This window comes from Caloenas nicobarica, chromosome 2 (genome assembly GCF_036013445.1).
Source record: "Caloenas nicobarica isolate bCalNic1 chromosome 2, bCalNic1.hap1, whole genome shotgun sequence".
Lineage (NCBI taxonomy): Eukaryota > Metazoa > Chordata > Aves > Columbiformes > Columbidae > Caloenas > Caloenas nicobarica.
The window spans coordinates 119,937,842-119,963,761 of NC_088246.1; the positions used below are offsets into that span (position 1 = coordinate 119,937,842).

General features: G+C 37.6%; 1 protein-coding gene across 1 annotated transcript in view; it reads right to left on the reverse strand.

Annotated features, from left to right (window-relative positions):
• CCDC178 (coiled-coil domain containing 178) overlaps positions 1-25,920 on the reverse strand; it is a 167,218-nt gene that overhangs the window by 18,156 nt on the left and 123,142 nt on the right. Inside the window, exon 18 of the mRNA XM_065630102.1 lies at positions 3,789-3,923. Coding sequence (XP_065486174.1) covers positions 3,789-3,923 — 135 coding nt within the window. The remainder of the gene's footprint in view (positions 1-3,788; positions 3,924-25,920) is intronic.

Below are 25,920 nucleotides of genomic sequence, written 5' to 3' on the forward strand. Positions count from 1 at the left end.
CACACACATCAGATTTGTGCTCCAGGGGACACACTGCCCATGCTGCACTACGCCTGAGCACCCCTCTTCGGTTCAGTACAATCACCAAAGCTCAGCCCAAGGGCATGACTTAGCAGTGTGACAGGGAGGAAAGCCTGGAATTAAGAGCAAGCTCAGTTCCCTGCTTAACTAGCAGGGTGGATGATCAACAAAAAATTTCTGGCATCGGTACCAATTTAGTGCTGATGGAAATTGGGACTGGTATGGCATATAATTCTTCCTGAAATAAATTTGAAAGACCAGACACCAAAGGAGCTTGCCATTGTTGTAAAGCTCTTCTCTTAATTTAAAACTTTTAGGGAGATATAATTGCAAGCCTTTTTTTTTTTCTTTTTTTTTTTTTTTCAAATTATCATTAACAAAAGCACTTTGCTCCTAAGTAGGATCCCTCTTGAGGTTTTGCTTTTTCTGGCGTTTATTAAAGGAGATGACTAACTTCACCAATATCTGTTACTAGAAACATCCTCCTCACTAACGGCTTTGGCACTGTCACCTCCTTATTATAGGCACTGTTTTTCCTTCTCAAGCACAAAGTCCTACAAGGCACTATGGTCTATCTGCACCATTGGAAGTGATTGGAAGGCACGTGTAGACTTTTAAAAATAGTCTGAATAATGTAGACTACTAATAATGAAACATCAGTCAAATATGTCATCCAGCCTGCGGCAGCTCTTGATTTTTGCATAATAATAATTGGCCCTGTACTCAGCACTGGTGAGGTCCCATGTCAAATCCTGTGTTCAGTTTTGCGCCCCTCACTACAGCAAAGACATTGAGGTGCTGGAAAGAGTCCAGAGAAGGGCAACAAAGCTGGTGAGGGGAGGCTGAGGGAACTGGGGCTGTTTAGCCTGGAGAAAAGGAGGCTGAGGGGAGAGTCTGCAGCTACCTGAAAGGAGGTTGTAGTGAGGTCAGTCTTGGTTTCTTTTCCTAAATAACAAGTGACAGGATGAAAGGAAATGGCCTCAAGTTGTGCCAGGGGAGGTTTACATTGGATATTAGGAAAAACTTCACCGAAAGGGTTGTCATGCGTTGGAACAGGCTGCCCAGTGAGTCACCATCTCTGAAGGTGTTTAAAAGACATGGAGATGTGCTGCTTAGAGACATGGTTTAGTAGTGGACTTGGCAGTGTTAGGTTAACAGTTAGACTTCATGATCTTAGTGGTCTTTCCCAACCTAAAAGATTCTGTGTTCTATAATTGTCCCAGAACACTGCTGCTGTATATAACTGGAGAGTGTTGCTAGTTAAAAAGTACCTGGTTAAAAGGCAAAAACCCCTCCTCTATTATCTACTTTTAAGTCTCTCTTTGGATCTCACCCAGGTCACGGCTTCTGTAAAATATTAGAAAACACTTAGGCAGCCAATGTACTGTATCTACTGCCTCTTCTAATTCACTTTTCTCTGTGATTCACCTGCTCCTGTTTGCTCTAGTCAAGTAGCTGCTGGGACACAAGCTCTCGTGAGCGGCAATCACCATTGTGCTGCACACTTACACGCTGCTCAATGCAGCTGGTTCTCATGCTTGCACTAATGCAAGCTGGATGCTGGGAACAACAAACTCGAGGTATTTCTTGCTGAAAGAAAAGGAAGAGAGAGGAATGGCTGCCAGCTTTTATTTTGGAAATGTGTGCCACTGTGCTGAATGTCATCAACAGAAGAACTTAATCAACAGAAGGATAATTTGATTTGACAATAACAGAGATTAAACAAAGACACTGGTCCATATGTAAATAAATCACTGCCAAGACCTCTAAACCACAAAAATATTATGTTGCTGAAAGGAAATACTCTTCTATACACCTTGGTAATTGCTCTCAGCTGAACTAGTTTCCATTTTAATTTTGTATATTTTTCTTGCTTGCTATTTTAACAAGTTATTATCAGTCAAACTGCTTAAAAACATAGTAAGAATATTAGAACATGAGAAAAGGATCAGAGTATCAGAAAAGGGTGTCACGGAGAGTGAAAGCAGATAGGTACACAATGTTGTCCATACTTCAAACAAAATGTTGTCTTTAGTAGGTCTGAACTACTCAGATCTGAACACCCCAAATATCGTTGGGGCTTACATCTAAAGCCTTAGCTTACGCTCATCTCTAGTTAGTTGAGTTATTCAGGGTGACAAGATTTACAGACACAGCTTCTCAGCGTGAACAGCATGCATGGAAAAATTTATGCTAAGGTGAAGGATTTCTGCAAAATTAATTATTATGTGGACTAGTTATTGACAAAAGAGTTCAATTATATATGAGGTTCACAGTACAGCTATTAAAATACTACGTAACATTAGATTAATGTAAAGATTCATGTGTGAGGAAACCAGCCGCCACCTGTGGCTTCCATGTCACTGCTATTATTATTCATGAGCTTTCAGCTGCACATCGATCACTTCTGTTCTTCACTTAGTATTGGAGTAGTTGAACACAGGAAAGAACAGAAATCAGCACAGCTATCCCCCCCAAAAAATCAAAAAGGTGCTTTTTCCAGTTTTTCAAATACTAAATGAGAAATTTGAATGAAAAAAGCGTAGTTCCCAGCTTACCTGTCTTCAGTGGCATACAGGTCAGTGCAATATTTAACAAATGTAACACTCCCCAAAAAAACATAAAATCATTAGTAAAGTATAAAATCTGATTATATTTTTATTTTAATTATTTTTTCTTGACTTTCTGATTGTAGTATGACTGGGATTTTCTAAATCTTTTACAGAAGTAGAATGTATATGGAAATTTTGAATTTTAAAATAAAAATCCTCTTAGTGAGATGCTGAAATCAGATCATGATGCTGATGCAGTTTAATTGAATTCTACAACTTATTCACATTAGCTTTTACGTCAATGCATCAGATATTAACTGAATTGTAATTACATAATATTAAAATGTAACAAAATTGTTTCCACAATCATACAAAAAAGCCTGACTCTTCAAAATTAGAAAACAAGGTTTATAAGAATATGCTGCACTGAAGCTGTATCAGCAACACAACTTCTTTTGCAAGGAATAAGTCTGAAGAAATTTTTCACTTAAGTCTTTTAAAAACCCTTCACAATCGTCATCTGGTTATGATCACTAACTATGGGAAGAGACTGAAAGGAGTGGCTTTACAGACATATGAGTATGATACCATAGAACAAGACAAAAAGAACAAAAACATTCAAACTATAGCGTATAGTAGCTATTTTCCATTGTAAATATATATATATCCAGGGAACAAGTCACAAAGTAAAAAACCATACGTCTCTGGAAAACATTTTTAAATTTCATAAGGCCCCCAATGTTGCTTTTTTACAAATAAGGGAAAGACTTCATATAACTGAGTGGGGAAGGTATGACACTTCTAAAAAAATTGTCTCATGCCAAAGAAATTAAATATGAAAACAGTGAAAATAACAATATTGTTAACCAGGGAAATAATATTTGCACAAAACAGGTCACAATAACATCTTCTAAAACAACAGAGCAGCGATACTAATGCCACTCTATGTTTCCAGTGTTCATAGCCAATGTATTTATAATAATCTTTTCAAAGGTTTGTGAGAAATAAATCTAATCTCCCCCTTTTTTTTCAAACCACGCATGGTATATGTGCTAACTTACTGAATTCATCCTTCATGCAATTCCAGTTTATTAAAGAGGTTAAAAATTTATAAAACTCTGATGGGATATGGTTTTAATGCTTCATCACACTACCCATCATTTGCTTTTCAATCTAGATCGGAATGATCTCGCCGACTTCCCTGCAATCACCTACCTGCACAGCTAATATTTTCTGAGCGTTCTCCTGAGAGGCCGCCTGGAGCCGGGCCAGCCCCGCCTGGATGGAGCGGCCGCGCCGCCTCCGCCGCGCCGCCCGCGCCCCGCGCAGCCTCCGCTGCAGCGCCCGCAGCTGCCGACGGGAACGGGGGGGAAGGGGCAGGGGGAAGAGGAGAAAAAGGGGAGGGGGGAGGGAGAATTAAAAAAAAAAAAAAAAAAAAAGAAAAAAAAAAGAAAAAAAATATATAAATTCCCAAGTCGGAGTAGGAGAGGAAATTAATGGCAGCGTTCAAGAAGAATGATGGAGGGGAATATAGAAAGCAGTCAATAGCCCATTCTGCGCTGTACGGACCTGGCAGGAATTTCACAGTCTCTTGGTTTTTCAGCCCACTCATGTGCATTCGTCAGAAACCAGTCACATCTGGCTGCCAGGATGGGGGGTTAATTTCCTCTAAATGCCTCAGCAGTTTTGTTCTAGCTGAGGCAAACTCTGTGACTGCAAAGCTGATGAGTAAAATATTTCTACTTCACCCAGTTTAACTCAAAACCGATAGCCTCGGGACATATTGAACCTTTCTTTAAAAAATAATCTTTTGAAGCTTTTTGAATGGCACATCAGGTCAGGCCAAAGTTTAAAATGCAACTTTAAGACTTTGATGGACACAAGGGCTTTTTTTTTTCCCCCTGTGTAAAGCTTATCATAGCTTGGCAATGTGTGCTTTAGTGCATGACAAAACTAAAGAGAATTAACTTAGCCATCAACTGCTCAGGGAGAACAATAACAGGAAAGAAATTTCCAGATAGAAGTTCCTATTAATCTACCTAGCCATAACCATGTGACATGAAAGCATCTAACAGCACTAAATTGCACTGAATGTGGCAGCTGAGAATGACACTACTTAAAAAAGGATTTTACATAGATGTATAGAAAAAATAACATCCTAGGAACCACATTCAGTGCAAAGGATCCTAACTGAAAGAGTTCCAAGTGGGAGTGCTTACCTGATAGGCTTTTGCTATTTCCTAACAGTAATTATTGTTAAAATCTACAGTTCAGACCAGTATCAGTTTTCCTTAACCTGCAAGTGTTTGGAACTTATAAACACAGTGTAGCAGGTCTCAGTCTAGAAAAAATATGTTTTAATGAAATCTGAAAATCTACCAACACAAAATGTTTCTGAAAATGGCTGTGGGTTTTGGTAAATTCCACAAACATTGCTACATACTTTAAACCAGTCATAATTTAGAAAATGGAAATTTAAACCACCTAAATTATTGTGTAGTGGAAATACATGGCTTTGTGTTTCATCAAGTTAATTATTTCAATAAATTCCATAGCTATTGCTAGCATGAGGCCTTCAAGAGTATGCCTGTCAACCAGATTAACACAATGGATTGTACCATTCCTTTGGAAATATTACATTTCATTAAGGTCAATGCCACAGGTCAATAATTGGATCAGTTATAAAGAAGCTTTTACATGATAAGATATGACTGCTCTTTAGGAGCAAGCACAGCGTACCAGCTGAAAAATATACTTTTTCAAAAGAATGTAGATTGTAGTAATATCAAGTGAGCTATTACAGCCTAGAGAATAATTAATGCACATTTTCAAAATTAATGGCCTGATTTTCAGAGATACTGAGTTTCCACAAGTCCCATTAGATTCTATGGAAGCTGTGAATACTCCGCATCTTTGTAAAATATTAAAAGAGATCATTGTACATATATTTTTTAGAGTTCTACCAATGTATATTAAAAATAACATGAGGGAAGGTAGATAAACTCAATGGGAAAATATAAAAATATCCATCTGAATCACAGCCAAAATCTGAACCCAAAGAGGGAAGGGATATGTTCTCCAGTTTGAAGAACCTTTTCTAAGTACCACTGCCCCTTTCCTCCTAAGATCTTTTTTTTTTTTTCTGAAATCTATCTCTTTCTGCAGGTCTGCTGTTAACTATTTTCAAATCTCATGTTGTTTGATACCATTCTGGAGTCTGAAAAAGAATACAGGTGAGAGAAGAGAGAAACATAACTTATGACGTTTTAATAAAACAGCCTACTTAAACCCTAGAAAAACAAATTAACTGGAAAACTATTTTTGGATTATCAAAAGTGGCATTTTTATAAAAAGGTAAAATAATTGTGAGATATGTTGTTATGATGAAGAAAACGGTGGTTGGGATTGATGGCTATCCAGTTCAATGGCTACCCAGTTCTTTTGTCTTGAGAAAATCAAAAGACATTAAAAAAAATCAGGTTTGGCTGTTTGAAAGTTGCTATAACATTTATCGAGAAACTGCAAGTTTATAATGGCTGGTGTCCAATATGACTTTCATGAATGTTTCTCTTTCAAATAACTGAATAAACACTTGCAAATTACAAGTCCATGATGGTGGTTGTTACTGTTGTAAGTCACCCTGCATCTAATACATCTCATATTTTGAATACATTTTATTGTGCCCAGCATAATGGAGCCTAAACCAAATATTTATTAATTTCACAACATTAATTGCAACATAAATAACATTTATGCACACAATCAGAAATACAGGTCTGTGAGAAAGTAACAGCACCATCAAATAGAATTACCTGAAAACTTAAACTGATGGACCCACTAGCCTGGGAAGGGCCATACAGTGTCCTGAGTAGACTGCAGACCTTTAGCTGAGAGAACCATTTAAAACAGAAAAATTGTGAGTAACCTAGCTAAAGAGCATTTCTACCCAAAAGCAGCCTGTAGATCTCCTAGGTTTTGCCATGATCTCCCTATCCCTACAGGCACCAACACCTTTTCTGTAGATCCTCTGCTCGGTTATATAATAGACAGGTGAGTTATTTGCTTCTCCTTATCTTTTAAATTTTGATCACGTGTAGAGAATTAGGAAGGCATGGCATGTGTGAGTCGCATACATGACATTATTGCTAACTCCTTCATTTTTCACTGCCTTTTTTCAGTATTTGAGAAAATTACTGTTTCCTATAAATTCTCAGAATATCAAGCCAAATGGTGACAGAGAAGGTAACAACATCTCTAGTGCTTAAGATGTAGGAATATGTACAGTAGCCAAATATTTGTATGAGGTTTATATGAGATTCACTTTGTTTCTGGTGTTCAGTTCTCTGTGGGAGGAGAACTGAAATAAAAAGCTAAATGCAAAAGGGAAGAAAGGGGCAGGATCCTTGTTTCTGTTGTTCTTGCACGTGCCAAGGCTGCAGCTGAGACAGGTCAGCTGCTTGTCCCACTAACAACCTTCTGTTAAAGGAACTGCAGGGGTTTCTGCGAGCATCAAAATGATGGTAATCCTGCAATGGAGGAGCAATAGCTTTCGAAGAGGTGGAAGGGTTTTTTTTGCTGGGAGGGGACAATTTTTGCAATGACTTCTCCCAGTCTTCATCCTACAAACAAGGAATCATAGAATCATAGAATGTCCTGAGTTGGAAGGGACCCACAAGGATCATCGAGTCCAACTCTGGAGAGGCACCTTTGTGAGCTGCTGGGGACAAGAAGTGATGGTGTCAAGGAACTGCCCTTGCCATGCTGCGGCTTTGGGGCTTCACTGTTATTCCTCTTCACTTGCGCCGTGGCTGTCCTCTGTGCCTCACAGCAGAGGGGAGCATATGGCTCTGAATTTGTTTAATTCCTTGTTTATCATCAATAATATCTGCATAAATTAAAAGCATCAACTAGCAGCGTTCCTTATTCTGTTCTCACCTTTAAGTTTTTTATTATGATAAATCAAGATACTTCATTAAATTCATGCCTGATTTGCAGTAATATTATTAAAATTAAGGTAATGTTTTAATCTGTAATTTCTTATTTGAGGGATTACACTGGGATAAAAATCATATGATACTACTTGAAGCTGAGGCCTACTCAAGCCTAATTCATTATTCCAGTGCTATTGTTTCCAGGTCCTCATTAATTAATGCTATCACAATATTTGGATTCTCTATACAGTAAATAAAAGGTAAATTGGAAGAAAGTCCCACATAAAGAAAATGAACCGTATCTTATTTAGACCAGAAGACTTTTTACTTTTGTTGCCTGATAGTTCACAGTAGCCCAAGATTTTCACCTCCTTATCTTTTATTGCACAGTGTAGCTGTGTAGGACTAGACCAATGCAGATTACAGACATATTTGACAACAGGCCTAAAACTAGGTGTGTTTACTTGATTAAACATCAAATGGCATATGGCCCCATTAAGAATACGAAGTGAACAGCACATGGAACTCAGTCATGATGCTTTTTCTCAGTCAATATCATACTACTTGGACTGCTTCAATTAACAGTTCTGGCCAGTTACTACATGCTCACGTTATACTGGGTTATGATTACAAACCTAATTCTCCTCTCTGTTGTTTTTAATTAGGGAGATTCAACCTATCTGAATATAACTGTTCCTGTTTTCCACCTGAGAATGCAAAAAGAGAACGAGGCCCTCTGTGAATAAAATCCCATTTTATTTTCCAAAATTATAATTATTCATAATGTAAATGTATTCTGCATTTAGAATTCATACTTACATCTAAGATGTCTGATCCAGCAAACCTGCAAGGTTCTGGATCACATAAAAGAGAGTAGATATTATTATTGGGTGAACTAGTATGCTGCTTGTCTCAAAATAAGATTCTCTTTAAAAGATTCTCTTTAAAAATGCACCTGGCGGGTGTTTGCCTCAGGCTGAATTTGTTTGAATAGCCCAAGCAGTTTGCTTTTTTTTGTGAAGCATTCTAGGCAAAATACATTATTCTGCTCCTGTTACAAAATTATACTGATGTTTCCTTTTCTTTTCCTGAAGTTTCCTTTTCTTTTCCTGAAGTTTCCTTCAGAAACAGCCTGAAAATTAGGAAGCACACTCAGCCACACAGCTCAAAGAATGGAAATTTCTCTGATGATAGAGACTTAAGAACATAGCTATTCCAAGCAAAGGTTGATTCCAGACTGAAAACAATCTAAGGAAATATAAATTGAGACATTTAAAACAAGTAGCAGGTGATGGTGGTGTTGCAGCTGCAGTAGGTAGTTAGAGCTACTTACCAAGTGACTAACCCTATTGTAGATATTAAAATTAAGAAGAATTGGACTAAGCAGCAGCAAGAAAGGAAAATATACGTAGCTGTGGCAGATGAGAGAAACAGATGGGAAGAGCACTTCCAAGAAGTTTCACCAGACTCAGCCCACCATCAATACCATATTTTGATGAAATATTATTAATATAAACCATTTAATATTAACAATAACCAACTGAGATGTCATCAATACACACAGCAATCCAGAACCTAAAAAATGTCAAGGCAGACAGCAATGATCATATCGCAGATAAATGATCCCACCATTTAAACAAAACTCATAGAATTATTCAAGGAAAACAGATCTATCCCCTTTCTCCTGTAAGAGAAATCATTTGCAATGTAATATCATACAGGATGTAAGATGAAGTTGGGCAGAAATCTTAGTAAGCAATAGGCTGCATTCAGCTCAGGTGAACATGAGTGAAATAGAGATAGTCATAGTAAGGACCATCATAAAATAATACGTCATCAGTTCTTAAAAACACTTGGAAAGCTTACATACATCTGCAATCATATACTGAGCATGAGTCATGTTCGCGCTGTGAACAAGGCAGAGAATAATGGAAAACAAAGTATGTTCTAATATCAAGCCTTCTGAATGTAGCCCTGCAGAAATGTATTATATCTTTGCTACACTGACATGTTAACCAAATCATTTAAACTAAACTTTTCAGAGACAACTGGGAATTTTGTGCTCTTTTTTGAGGGGCATCCAACTGAAGTCTTTAATACCTAGAGCTGATTAGCAATGAAATATCCAACTGAAGACAGCGAGGAGACTTGAAATCATAGTGTGCCATGAAGAAGGTTATGTTTCTGACATTGCTGTACCAGGGTTAGATCTGCAAAAGGCTCTAGGTATCTAATTGCCCTGTTAGGCAGCTAGAACCGTAGTCATTCTATGGCGTTGACAGTACAAGAAACTAAGATTATTTCACTGAATTATTTTATTAAAACATGACTCTGTTTCAAATTCAGTGAATATAACTGTTTCAACACCACTCTTTCCTGACACTGATATAGCAGCTACCTGATATTCTGGATTCAACATAACATTATTTTGTAATTCTGCAGTAGTCCCTCCTAAGACATCGGTTTATTGCAAAACATAGCAAACCAAAATGAAACTAACACAAGTATTAACTACTAGTCACTGCTGCCAGTACTAACCTACGATTTTCAGACCTAAGCAAATTACCATTACATGTTGAACAGAGACTAACCTGTCACTGCTAAATCTACACTTTATTTTCAAACGATGCTAATCTTATATCAGAGGACCCAATGTGTGTGTCATATTAATTCAACAGTGCACTGTGAATGCTAAATTCTATGTAAATGACATAAGCCTTATCAGTTCCATTCATTGTTACAACTCAAACAACGGCAATTACAACAACTCTACAGATTTTGGTGCTGCAGGAATGGCAGATTTATTAGCAAAATCCAGTTAATATTTATCTTTTTATACTATTCAACTACCAAGTTACCCCTGTACAATATAAAAAGCTCCTAGGTAATGAGATATTTCTTTATTGTCAAATCTGCTCCACAGACTGCTGGTAAAGATTACATAGCTCATTTAAATAAAGCTCTTTTGTCAACAGACTGGATATACTTTAAAAATGAGTAAAAGCCTCATGAAAAAAACAAATCTCAGCTGATGTGCAAGTATACATGAAAAGATGCACTTGTTTTTTGACCTTATTCCAGTTGTGAATGCTTTGGTTAGCAGATTAGCAACGTCATATTTGAAAAAAAGGAAAACCGTATTTCAAGATCCACTGAAAAACAAAGGAAGAAAATCCTACTAAAAATATTGGTGAATGCAGACAAAAACATTGGTTTATGGAGGAAGAAAAAAATTGAATACTGGTATTATTATTTTCAACTTCTGTCAGGAAAAAAATAAGGAAAAGAGACAATAGCACAACATCAGAGTATCTTTCTTCTTATTGTGGCTACTAACTGTAGGCATTTTTAATATCAATCTGAAAATGAAAAGTGTGCTTTTTCTATTAGGTTCTTGAAAATGCAGCCTACAGAATACATGCAGAATACATGTGATGTTATTTTTTCCTCAAAGGTTTTTAAACTTGCCAATTTCTCCTGCTATACAAGGGAAATATATCTGTACTTATCCAGATGGCTCCCTCTATATCATTTAGTAACACTGATAATCAAATACTGCTATTTCATCCCCAAGAGCCTGAAGCAATGAATGGAGACATTTTTAAAAGGTACAGATAATTCCACTTACTCCAAACCAAAGGTGGTTTTGTTTTGTTTTGTTTTTCCTCCAAAGCTGTCATCTGTGGAAGCCTACAACTTTTCCCAACTCTTATTTGGTATTTGCACAAGGCCGTCAGAGGAACATGTCAGACACCACAAACTGAAGCATCAAACCCTTGCAAGTAAACAAGTTTGCTCCAAAGAAATTTGTGACCTTGCTGTTAATTTCTCCTGCTAAAGCAGCCATAATCTCTAATCATTCCTTTTACAGACTCTACTGCTTACTCTGAAAAGAAGAAATTGCACAATAAAATACCATATCTCATCCTCTGTCCCCTCCTAAAGGATTTCTGGAGTATAATTGTTAACACATATTTCAGAAGGTAAACCAGCATTCTTCTGACATTTAGTGTTGAGAATTTTTTTCATGAATTTGTACTCTTAAAAATAAAAATAATAAACTAACAGTAATATGAATATGCTACAATACTTTCCCAAACAATTTAATAGTGAGGTCTTAGATAAGCTCCATCTTTGTAAAGGGTGAATTCATGCCTTTTTTGCTACCTTTAAAATATACTAAGATTAATTTCCCAAAAGTACTTCAGAATGCAGAGACAGTACCCTGCCTGTCTTGACTAAAGAACTTCAAATATTATGATGATAAAACATTTGTATTAAGCAGTTGCTTCTTATTTATATAAAGTATCTCCTGATTATTGCAAAGCAGTAAAATGAAATTCTAAGGAAGACATTTTAATTTTTTTCTAGATAACACATTTATCAATTACTCTCTATAACTTCATGAGAACTCAAGAATCATAAATCTTGCCCTCTGGCCAGAAACTACCCTGTTGTGACCAGGCAGTACTGCCATTTCCTTTGCATTTCCAGGCTTTCGGTACCTGGCTATGATCTCACCAGGGCTGTTAGTCACCAGCATATTCCTAGGCTTTGTTCAGCACGACTGCGTGATGTTATAGCCCAGGTCTTACAACAGGCACCTCCACAGTCGTACACACTACTGGATGCTTGGCTGAATACCCACCAGCATCCCTTTAGCCGTGACAGAAACTTGACTTTCAGTTAACTGTTTGAGGAACAACATGGCCTTCACCTGAGCAACGTCAGACTTCACACAGGAGTTTCCCATGTGGGTTTGCACAATACACTGTCCAAACAGCGAAAGCAGCCCAGAGGCTGGATGTACCGCAGGGCCAACCTGAGCATGGAGAGGTAAGTGTGCTTCCTGGAAGGCAATGAATCAATCAGAAGAACAGCTGGCCAATTAAGATGTGCATAACTTCTTGCCAGATGTTACCTCTGTGATGATGGCTGACTGCATTTTAGAGATGCACATTGTTTCTCAACCCCCGGGGCTACTTTCATATTGTTAAATAAACAGAACTATGAACTAATCTCTGGCTGTAAAGCTGACACAGGCTGGCTTTGTCTATACTATGCAGTCCACTAACACTTCTCAGTCTTGTGCAATAGCCTCACGGTCCGAAGGCACAAACAGCATTTTAATGGGAGGAGGTGTTAATGGCTGAATGACTGAAATCATGTGAGGGCTGTGTTTCAGTCTTGGAAGATGAGAGTAGGCGTTGCATACCCTTGGGTATAGCAAGACTTCTTGGGATAGTGGTGGAATACTATATTGTGCTGAGGGAACTAAACTAAAGCTGGTGCTGTGCCATCCACATTTCCTGCTTAAAGGAGTCCCTGGTGTATGTTATTCCTTGACTCCTGTTAGGCCTTCTCTTGGAAAGTGTTAGCTAGCACAAGCCAAAACAGGACACACTACCATAAATATACAGCATGGAGGACTACAGAGCTGGTCAAACTAGGTCCCTAACCCTCTTTTATTTTGCAGACTAGATGTCACCTTCGTGGCCTGAGCTTTGTGCTGAAAGTGTCTTGGAAAGAGCCAGATGCACATATGGTCTTCATAAACAATAAGTATTGAATTCATAAATTATAAGAATTCATGGGCAGGATGGGATTAGGAAGGGAATGTGAAGGTTGGAGGGAGTCCAACTTCAACAAGTACGAGTAGACAGGCAAAATATATATGGTTAGAGGGTATTATGATAGGTCAGTTTAGGAGCTACACTGTGAAGGGAAAAAGGGATATCTCGAGACTCATAAACTAAAGTCTTTAAGTCATCAACTAACTTGAATTTGACATCCTTAGTCTAACCAAACACCCTTTTCTTCTTATCTAGCACCAGACATTAGATTTCCTAAATCTTATGAGAATTCTTCAACCTTGTCATCCCCTTCCTGATTTTGACTCTTGCTCTGATTTACATCTTTAGGTCAGACAGCAGTTTTACTTCTTACTTGACCCAGAGGCTAACATAAGGTGACAGAATGCTCTTTCTTGCTTACTAAGCATCTACTAAGCATCTTTTGAGGTTTACAATGAGGCAGATTCCCATACCCACCACATGTACACATCAGCTTCTCAGTACAGTCATTTATCCTGTATGATTCTTGGTAGCATTTTAACTGAGACCTCTAAAGAGTTACTTAATTCTCTGATCTGAGAACATAGCACTCAAACAGGCAGTCCTTGTTAGGATTTGACTGTATTTTCCCACCACCATTACCCATCTGTCTTCAGACAGGATGGACATTGTATTGCAAAAACGAATATTACAGGGAAGGCAAAAATTAAAATGTTGTTCACAGAATAGAGTTAGTTAAATACTTAGCTTCAGTCTGTCGTAATATGTATGGTATTAACTAGCCATTAAGACACTTGGAATAAAATATTGCAGGCCTTGCCAGTACCCTTTGTCCTCAGAATGGCCTAGGGATTCAGCCACATTTCTGTAGGAAGCACATGTGAGCAGAAGGAAAAGGTGAAATGAAGTCACACACTGTCAGTAATTAAATCACTTAAGAAGTACTATAAGTCCTTCACGTAAAAGTCTGAAATTATAAGAAATAGCAGAGGTGCCATGTAGACTCAGATATTGTGATGTAAGTTAGGAGCTCATGTAAAGGAGAAGTTTGAATGATATTCCAAAAGCAGTGATTCATTGCACTTCATTCTTCCAGTTCTCAGAAAAAGAAAGATGAAGGAGAGGAAAAAGAAACACAAATAAAGATGAAGAAGAAAACTAAGAACGAGAAGAAAAAGAAATACAAAAGCATGGGTCTGAGAAGGCAGGAATGAGAATTCGCCAGCTTGACAGTGCAGCTGTGTTTCAATTTGCAATATTCCCACCTCAATATTTCATAAAGAAACAAAAAAATGGAAAGAATACTGTTGGAAAAATTCTCAAATACATTATTTGTAGTAACTCTTTAGAGTCTACAAGTAAACAAACAAAAAAAGGTGTCTTAATTTTTGTTGTTCTGTCTGCTCTTCTGTACTCCACAGTATCTTCCCCTCTCCAAATTTAGAGAGCTTTGCCAGTAAGCAGGTAGTCTGCTATTGTGTTTACAGCCTGAATTTCAAAGTGTAGCCTATGTCTCTTCAAGTATGTGCAAGGACTATGAATAGGGCAGAATATTCTTAGTATCAATGGAATGAAGCAAAAATATGTGTGCAAAAAACCTGAAATTGTTTTTCTTCAACAAAATTGCCGCAGATAACAAGACAGATTCAAGTGGATGTGGACCACAAAGAACTTTGAGTGGTATGGCACACAAGATGGCTAATAACTCTACACTATGCTCGTAACCAGCACTGAGTCAACTGCAACAGTGTAGGTTTCAACAATACTGCTTTCATAGCCAAGGAGAGACCAATTCGTGCACTCCTAGATTTCATTAGTTTGTATTTATTTAGTCATTTGTTTGCTCAAAATGTTCTTTAACAATTCTCCATGCTTTTACTTCTGAAATTTTACTCAAACTGAATCCTGTTGTTTCTGTGTGCATATCAAATTTCTCTTGCTTTTCCTCCTCAACAGTATCCAGATATTGGTGGCCATCTATTAGATTGTAATGTTATTGCATATATTTATTATATATAATAATTCAGGACTTCATGTACCAGTAGCCTAAGGTGTCTGGTACAGTGTCTGATAAAAACTTTAATCACAGGATCACATTCTGCTTGCCACTTAAAAACATTAAAAAAAAGTGAAATAACTTTTTGTTTCCTGATAAAGTAGGAAGATTCAAGTCACTTCATTTATTTCTAAAGAAATAAAAAAATTATTATAGGCATTCCTGTTTTCTGGAAGAAACAACTGTAAGATTCACACTACTCATTTTTTATCTGCAGGCTATGGGTGCTACTTGGCACTGCCCTGGTCCCTTCGTCTGGAGGACCCATAGAAGCACAAGACATTTTCCTCTCTGTCTGCATTCAGCAGCACAATGAAATTCGGGGCCCTTATATGGCTGAGGTGCATGTGGGCTTATCCTGTTGCTGAACGGGGAACTAGCCAGGATGTGCATGCACAAAGCAGAGCTGGGTGCACCCTTGGTCCAGAGCACAGACAAAGCCTGAAACAACCACAGCTGAATCTTGTATTTCACAGCCTGCTTTCAGTAAAAGGTGAAGAGCCAAACTGAATAGTGAAGACAGTCAAAGACGACAAACATATTTTCGATTTATGAGAAAAGTAAAAACCCCAAAGCAACAATGCTGGTGAAATTAACAGCAATTAAATTCAAATTCACTCAGCAACTGCAATGGCCTCTAGGATTTGTCATTTTTATGTTGCAGCAAGGAAACTGGAAGTCCTAGGAGGCCAGGCTCTAGCCCAGATAGGTCCATGTCTCATCCCTTAGCACCACAACAGGGAGCCTATTAACACTGACAAGGCTGACTGCCCTGAAATTGCAGACTTTTAAAACGCTGACATTCTTGGCCCCGAGGGCACAAGGCCTCAGGACCTGTGCCCCAGATTTTGGGGAAAACCTCCGGACCTCCAGGTGTCAAGAGTCTGGCTCTGGTATAAGCCACCAGAGTCCCCACTGCAGAACTGGGACGGCAGTGTCTCGTACAGGGGGACATGCAGATGCAGACAGGCTACCCAGACTTCAGGCAGTGTGCCGGGAGGAACCATGCTGGAGACACAGACCTCAGCCCAGTGAGAGGAATTCAGCATCTCTCTTCAACTTTGAGCAATTTACTTTCTAGTAATGATAAATTAATCAAACACAAGATTTTAAATTAATTGGCAGCTCTTTTTTTTTTGTTTATTTCTTTAATGTTGCTGGCAGATTTTCACTTACTTCTTGCTATCAGGTGTGTTTCTCAAAAAAATAATTACACACATCTGAAATGTGATCAAAAAGGTTTTATATATACCAATTACAATCCTTATTAGAAAGGTATTGTATTCACAAGGTAAATACGTTAAATAGAAAGCATTAAAATAAAAAGATATGACAAAAATTGTTGAACACTGCTTCCAAAGATGTATGTATTTAATGGACTCCAGCTTAAAATTGGTGACTATGTTCACTTTTCTTCTTAGCAAGGATTACAACTGTAGAGTCGTCTTTTCTTAACTCATGAAAAATTCTTCAGAACTGATGAAAATTCAGCCGTGTATGAAAACAAGGAAGTCATTACTAGCATGTAAGCTTCAGATTGATTTTCACTGTTTGTCAAGAACTTTTGGCTTTTTAATCCTTCTTTGAAATGCAGTCTGTATAAACCCTTTAAAATAGCAGTTTTCCTAGATAAGAGCTGACGGCAGTAATAAACAGGACAGAAAACACATCTTTGGTTAAACTATTTTAATGAGGAGGTACTTAAACCATTAATGACCTGAGTCAGTGAGTTTGGTAACCATGAGTTAGTTGGCAGGTTCCACCTATCTTGATTTCCAAGATTCTTAAGAGTAACAATTACACAAATAGATTCAGTATTATGTTTCTGATTACCAGATAAATGAAAGATGCAAAAAGGAATCTAGTTAATGCCTTTATAATCACACACAATTACCTTGAAAGGATAATAAAAAGGAAAGAGAAATGTTCAGAAGTTAGGTAATGCTAGACTTACAGTTGCTTTTGCAATGCTCATTTAAGACCCTATGTATTATGACACAGTCTTAGTTATATGGTTCAGTCTTTTTCCTATCTTTTTCAAAGCAGTCGGTGGACTCACATTGTGAACAGATCAACAACTGCAGTGGAAGACTGTATTTCTGGGGGAGACTATTTCTGCAGAGTATAACAATATTCCATGTGAGACAGAGCTAAAAGAGGGTAAAGCACTACCCTGAAGATTTTCACACATGTTGAGAGTGAATGCAGTTGAGATTTAGGAATCTTTAATTTCTTCTCGGTCTCTGAAAGGAGAGTGGCCTTAATAGACAGAGATTTGTCCAGTTCTCCATGGACTGACTCAGACTTACTGGAAAATTCCAGTATCTCGCTGCACCACTTTTTTTTTTCCAAATCACAGCTTGTCTATCCTTAGTCTGTTTCCTTGTCCTGCCACTGCCATTCTCCATTCCACAAATATTCAATCTAATTCTAGAAAGTCTTAATCTTACATTCCCAGTACTCCCTAAGAGCAAGTAAAAACTATGTCTTAAGTAGCATGAAACTGTGAATTAATAGTGCACTGAGGGGAGTTTTATGCATGCTACAAGCATGTGTCAACATTACAAAATAAAGGATGACTATGGAGCAAACGAACAAACTCTACCACTAGATATCTGATCATCAGCACTGTTAGTTCACTCTCTGGTTTTATTTCGGGCCAACACATCTGCTCTCTTGCAGACACACCCTGCATATGATTCACTCCAGGGACAGCTCCCAGAAAGCTTTCTATCCCCAGACAGCCTACATGTTATCATGTCACATCTCAGGCATATTATACATACTTTCATTTTAATACTATTTAAAAAAACAAACCAAAACAACCACAAAAACTACTCTGGTGGATTCACATGATTCCAAATGAACAAAACTGAAATACAGTGGTACATATCATAGTATTAACCACCAGTTAAGGCTGCAAGCTCCCTCCTGAGGTTCAGAGGACAGAAATCCACAGCCAAGTACTATGTAGTGTGGGCAAGTCAGTGGTTCTGACAAAGTCAGCCTTGGCGGTGTGGAAAACAAGAAGAAACACTGTTTGGACTTGAGCCCAAGGAGGTCTCCTTGGCCTCCATTTTTATGTATCAGAAGTGACTGAAAAGTAATGTTGCTAGTCTTTGTTGCAATGACAATGCTGAGAAATGGAAACTAGAAATGTCAGAAGCTGAATTTTCTATTATTGGAGATCTTTTTTCCTTCACTGTTGTGTGTGTGTTTCCCTTCTACTTTTCAGGGCAGAGGTTCAGCTTCTAACAGCAGAAGTAAGAATACTTACAGCTCATCTTAATCACTTTTTCCTTTCTGCAAAAAGGAAAAAGAAAGCAAAAAAACCTCTGCACTCCACATGCACCTTGCTTTCTTCCAGAAGAAAATTTGGATGCATAAACAAGGAGGAAAACACTGTGCTTCCAAAGCTTCCCAGTTTGAACGATCAGGAGAGCAGGACTGCAGGGCACACAGCAGACACAGCTACTGTATCCTAGATAACAAAATTAGTAGGTCCGTTTCAGATTAAAGACTAGGTTCATGAGTCTATCAACTGTTTTTCACTCCTCTAGTGCAAAACAAGTGCTTATTTGGATGCTTTACACTATTCCAGAATTTGGAAATGCAGTAAAGAGTGTATCAATAAGTTAAGCTTTGCAAGTTGAATTTATTAAGAAACAAAAAACAACAACAACAACAACAAACAAACAACATACAGCCCACATAAGCCCAGACTGAGATCACTTTTCTTTAATGTATCTTTAAGTACTTCATTCAAAAGCTGTAAAGGCCTCTTAACCCTGACTCTTTCTGAGGTCAATCATACGTGCTATATAGAATATATATTTTTTTTATGATGTGAAACATATGCATAAAATAAATCCACCACAAGTCCAAATCATGCAGAAAAATACATCTTCAGTGCCAAAATTACCTCATCTAGAGGCAATCACTTCAGTATAAATACAAAGCTTTTATCTTGTATGGAGGCTAGACAACAGAAGATAACATTTGTCTGCAAAGCCAGCTATTATGCTGCAAAGAAACGCAGAAATTTTAAAGATATGCTGAAAATCCATATAAGTACAAAGCTCTGAACTTGGTCAATAGCCTAGAAAAGCCAGTTTTTGGCAACTACACAATAGCTAAAAGGTTGATAACTAAAAAGCTGCATGTCATTGGACATAGCAAGATTTATAATACAGAGCTTGCTGAAATACATCCAGGAATGTAGAAAAAGTAGTTTATTATGTCATATAATTTGATAAATATTTATTGTATAGTTCAAGTGCATCTTAATAAGACTTAAAGACTCTCCTAATTCAGATTCCCCAGCAGAGTATGCATGTTTGTTACTAGTGCTTTTTCACTGCAGGACATATCTCTTTAGGTAAAACAAAACAAAAAAAGCAGTACCTTTTCTCCCCCAAACTAGAAAGGGACAGCCTTACAAACGTTAAAATAGCTAAAATAAGTAAAAAGATGGTGGGATCGTACATAAGATTGTAAATACAATAACTGATAGTGAACATCTGTTTATAGTACTATTACATCTACTAATTTGATTATAATACTCTATGTAGGAAACGAAACAATTGCATTTGCATGCCTGCAGCTCAAGTCTGTTTTATTTCCCGTGGATCATCTATGTATCTAGTCAGGTGTGCCGGCCTCAGGCTATTTTTACTGCAAAACATCTGAAATCACAACTGTGAACCGGTTCTGCAGGTGAGAATTTTCCTGACAGAGTATTTACATTTGAATTTGAAAAGTCATCTGCAGCTTAAAGGAAGATTATATTACTTAAAGAACCACTATGGCCATTGGTTTTAGGGTTAGCTTCCTAACTGACACCTCTCCTCATAATCCTGTCCTTCAGAAAGGCTGACTTTTCCTAGTAAATATCAGGCTACTATCACCTAGGTGCTACAATACAAAGGTTTAGGTACCTAGCATGAGGCACTGGAGTTTGAAAGCTTTGCCCAACATCTAAATTAAATAGTATTGTGCCGCAAACTGGTAAGAACAAGAACTGCAAGATCTCACAAGAAAAACTGCACCCACACTGGCTGATCATCCTGAGGCTTTACTTGAAAACTCCTCTTACATCTACTAAGAAATTCCTGCTTGAGGGACAACATGAAGTTCCTACATGCACAATATTTAACTTCAATTCAGTATAACTTTCTGATCTGTCAGTTTTTTTAACTATTCCTTTTCTTAGCTTCAGAAAACAAAACAAAGCAAAACATTTTCTAATGGGCTGATGATCAGAACTGTTATTCTGATGGTGAAATCCCAAAGGGAAACATGTTTCAGATATGAAGTATTCCCTCCAGAGTCCCTGGCAGTCATGGAAAGAAGAACTTCTTGATGTATAAAGACGGTGTCACCACTGTCAAAGAATACTACAGCATGAAATGAACCACAAATAAAAGCAACGTCTTTCTTCCTTGGAATCAAAATAGTTGTTTTTTTCACCTACAATAATTTCAGAGAATAAAATCCTAGTGAAAGTTTGCAAACATTATGAGAAAAAAACACTTATCTCTTAGCTTTTTTAAATATGAATATACTTAGGCAATTACTCATGCTCATAATTTATAGAACATGAGCTCGTACACAACATACGAGCAACAGTCTCCATGAAGAAATCAAAATATGATTTTATAGAAGGTGAAATAATGTATAGTTCACAGCCAACTTAACTTTTCCAACAAATGGAGCCATAAATGCAATTTTCTGTCCTTTGCTCTGAAGAATTAATTTTAAGGTATTCATATTTTTCTTCAAGTACATCTTAAGTCTCAATTAAACCACAAAAAGCTACAATAAAGTAACATTAAGAACCAACTTAAACCCATCATAGCAAGGAAATTCAGACATCGGCTAAAAATTTTGTCTCAGTCTTCATCTTTAAATCACTCTGTTGTGGTTAGGAATTGTGTGGCTTGGAGAAGTGTGTGATTTTTCATACTGCACAGTACATATGTTCCAGTACTTAGGTTAAAGGAAAGTTTGAATTTTTAGCCTTAACTCTGAATTTCTTTATCCTTGAAGGCTTAACTCAAGGATCTATAATTACTTTAACACAATCTTTTTACATTTAAATCTTTTCAGTCTGGAATAGAAAGTGGAATTCTGAAATCTCCTATTTTGCTGTGTACTTCAATGGCACTTTCTAAATTTAAAAGACTGAGCACTGCTTGCTACATGAAACTGAATATATGCATTTTTAAATGGCACTTAGACGTGAGTGGATTAAATGTGGTAAAAAAGGCTTACATATTCCCAATATAAGTTACAAATTCAAACATTCGGGCATGAAAATCCTTTGCCTAAGTTGTTTTCAAGCTTCATCCTGTTTTCTGCAATAACTAAAGCAAAGCCACAGTAGCTGCAGCCATTTGCATCTAAGGAAGAGATGTTTTGCTTTGGTGATATAGTTAATGAGTCTAAAAATATTCAGTATAATAATTCTGTCAAAGCCCCCACAGTCTCCTCAATGAGCAGAAGCCTGCAGGATTCCAATGGGGAGCCAAGTAATGAGCTCTCAGCATTCGCTCCCACACCGTCCAGACGAAAAATACTCGGGCCTCGAAGGTTCCACATCATTAGCAACATGAAACAAAGACACATGCTTGACTTTAATAAGCGACTAAAGTTGCTGGCTTATTAGGCTGTCACTGCACATAAACTCTATTTCAGTGTGACAAAACAGTTGCCTGCAAACAACAACAACAACAAGAAAAAAAAAGGGGAAAAAAGGACGGGAGCACTTTTACAAACAGAGGTCAGTATAATTTAGTGCAGTAAGTGATTGAATGGAGTTGCACGGGGGCACAGAGGAAGTGATGGGTTTCTGACACCGACTCTCACGGGCATGCTGCAGACCGCAGTTTCGCTGCTGGAGACGATGGTTACGGTGGACTGCAGTGATCAGACTATGGGCATATGTGACTGAGTTTTAGTTGATATTACTGCAAGACAGGAAGTGAAGAAGCTTATTTCCCACTGGGAAAGGGTTCAGGCATGATTAACTTGGGCATGACCAAATAGGTCAATGATATGACAATGAGTGTCTAGTGCAATAATTAAGTGGGAAAATGTGTGTGATTTGTTTCTTCTTGTTCTTCACATACCAATAATGAATTAGCAAGGATTCATTTAATCTCTTTCATTATAGAAAAATTGATAGCAACGCTGTACGATAGCCTTCATTTGAATATATTCCTTCAAATTATATTTATCACTGATGAATACTCTTCAGTGTTTAAACTTTAATGTTTGACTTGCAGAGTTACTGAGGAGCTTTTTAAATGTTAATTTCTGCTAAAAATATATGTATATAGACAGAAGAAAATATGATAATATTTACATATAAAGAAGGGTAGAACTTAGTATTAAGGATAAGCACCAAAGAATCCTCCTGTGCCACAAGATTTCCCCAGTTTCAAACATTCTCCTGTTTCAACTGAGCTAAGTTTTTTCATATGTGAAAAAAATAGTGAATGAGATTAACCGACGTGTTCACTTATGCCATAAAAGTCAACCACCAGGTGGCTATGTCACTCATCTGAATGTCGAAGATCAAAGCTCAGATTCTCTGTTCTGCATTAAGTCAGAGCAGGCATGGAGATTTTCATGCACTACAGAGTCACGAGTATAGCCTCAGCAGAAGAGTACAGGGAAAAAAATCTAACAATACACATTTAAAAATTCCATCTAGATTAGTTCAGACAGATGCTAAAGTCTCCAGTCCAAACTGGGCTAAAGCAACCCAAGATGACTAGAAATATTGTCCTAGGCTTCAAGAGCAGGTTCCTGGTTAAAGTTCCTAAATAATTCCTATGAAGAATTCAGTTCTGAAAATCTGCCATTTGTTCAAGGAAAAAGATTTCTTACCCAGCTACAGTAAGCTTGTTTAAATATTTATTTCATCCAGAAAAAATTTCACAAAAGTAATTTGCTTTGTGAGCTTGTTCTCAGACTCTTTCAACAACAGTAACATGTTTTTAGGAGGCAGCCATCTTAAATTATATTATTGACATGTTTATATATACAATGGTGGGCATGTTTAGGAGAATAATATATAGACTGAAGGGTAACAAATATCTGTAATTGGTGGGAGTTCTATAACAGCGTTATTAATTTTTTTGTTGTTTGGAAAATGCTGAAGAAGAGGGAGAGGGTTTTGTAGGCATTAGATTAACACCTTTACACTTCTAGCTGAGGTGACACAATTTAAAAAGATCATTGAAGCAGAAGACAGAACCTCACTGTTGGTTATCTTTTGACAATATGAATTTTAATATAAAAGCAGTGGTTAATCACAGCTTCTACAAATGAGGAAGTGCAAGGATCAAAAGCCCAGGAAAAGAAGAGAAGTCATGAGTTGCTCTCTTCTTAGTACCTAAACAAGAAGAGGTAATACATAAATAACAATGATAGGTTACATTATAGCAAAAAGTTTAAAGACTTGCTATTTCAGACATAATCTTAGGGTATTTCAACAGCCACTGGTTTAAGCAGAAAGCAACCTTCACCATCAGCACTGGTGAGGCTGCATCTTGAATATTGTGTTCAGTTTTGGGCCCCTCATTACAAGAAAGACATTGAGGTGCTGGAGAGAGTTCAGAGAAGGACAACGAAGCTGGTGCGCGGCCTGGAGCACAAGTCTGATGAGAAGCGGCTGAGGGAACTGGGGCTGTTCAGCCTGGAGAAAAGGAGGCTGAGGGGAGACCTGATCGCTGTCTGCAACCACCTGAAAGGAGGTTGTAGCATGGAGAGGGTTGGTCTATTCTCCCAAGTAGCAAGTGATAGGATGAGAGGAAATGGCCTCAGTTTGCACCAGGGGAGGTTTAGATTGGATATTAGGAAATATTTCTTCCAAGAAAGGGGTTTCAGGCATTGGAACAGGCTGCCCAGGCAAGCGCTTGAGTCACCATCCCTGGAGGTATTTAAAAGCCACATAGGTGAGGTTCTTAGGGACATGGTTTAGAGGTGGACTTCGCAATCTTACGTTAAGAGTTGGACTCAATGATTTTAAAGGTCTTTTCCAACCAAGATGATTCTATGATTCTATGAAGCTCAGGCACAAAGTCTGGAACATAACCAGGTCGAACTCTGTACTTACCAATATACACAACACCACAAGAGTTTACGTGCCTATGGGAACATAATCTTGGAATGCTGCAATGTGTGGCAAAGAGGACATACATCAAGCTCTCCATCATTATATACAACAACTACTACTGGCTGCCTTTCCCCAGAAGGCTGAGAAAGACATCCAGTTCACCTAGAGCTTTCTCAGAGACATGGAAAAAGAAGGACTGAAGTGTGTATGTGAAACCTGAAAAGTCCTCAGTTCTGCAAGTAACTAGCACTTGCTAACCACTTCACAAGGAACATATGACTATGTATTTAGACACAATGAAGACAGCAGATACAACAGATACAAGTAAAGCTAACAAATTTTGGAGACATTTCAAAACATTGAAGGGAAAATTATCTGTAGAAGAAAATGTCATTATGAAATCTTGCATCTATGTAGTTATTCTGCTTTTATCTAGATCCAGCTAGTAAATACTAAACACCAAGATGCTGCCAGAGTTACCTTCAGAAGTTCAATAAAGCACAAAGCTGACCTAGGCAGGCTAGGCAGGCTCATATGTTTCTCTTAATAATCTCAGGCATTTTTTCTAAATTATATAATTCATTCAGAACACTTGAAAAGTTCTTATAATTTATATGAAATGATAAAGAAATACATGAAAGAAAAAGAAAACCTCAAAAATTTTCCTTCAGCAATAATACACTCGCAATCCATAACTAACAGGAAGACAAACAATCCATATTTGGCACAAAACACTGGAACTCTATTTATACCCTAGTTCCCAGTTGATTTAAACCTTCATTAGAAAATATACAACTGTTAGTGCAGAAAAATAGAAATATCTCATGTAATAAGAGTAAATTATGTACGAATGAGAGCCAGACACCCTTTGACACGCTGCTAATAAAACCCCTGGCTTCAGGCACACTACTGAACTGGAAACTCTGTTGGGGTAGCACCCCATACAGAATAATGTGAGAATAAAATCATACAATTTATCTTAGTGACAATTTTATGCACCATTCACTACTGTTAATTTAATAAAACACCCTTGAAGGGTAACTGCCCCAGTGTCCCAGGTCGCATGTTCCAATACCAGACTTAAATCAGCAGCTGGACTTCAATGAACTGATTGTCAGTCACTATTCAGTGACTGACAGTACTTTTAATGATCATGGGCAACGCTTTAGAAAATTACAGCATTCTAGCTGTAATTCTGAACTAGAACTGTCCATTTAATTCTGGAAGGAAATTATGGCTGCAGGAATCTGGGTTTCATGCAGAGGTTCAGGATAGCTTAAGATCTTTCAAGTACCATAGAGATTCTCTTAATGGCCTGTTTGCTATACTTTGATTACCTTAGATCTAAATAGAAGAAAATAGATGAAGAAGGGAAGTGGAACGTATTTTCTTATGTACATTGGTTCAGTATCTTTAATTAACTCCGCTTCATGTTCGTATGTGTTTCTGTATAGATATGTCAGAAGTGTAGCAGATGAAATAATTTTGCAAGGAGGTATAGGCTTATCTCTTTCTTTGTGGTCTCTGTTGTTCTTCACAACACTTCCTTTCTTGGAAGAAAACAGGTTCACAAAATATTGACTAAGGAAAGCAAAGATAATCCCTTTTAAAGGATGCTCCCCAAGGCAATAAGGAAGAAATTATTATCCTAAGCCTTTGTTCC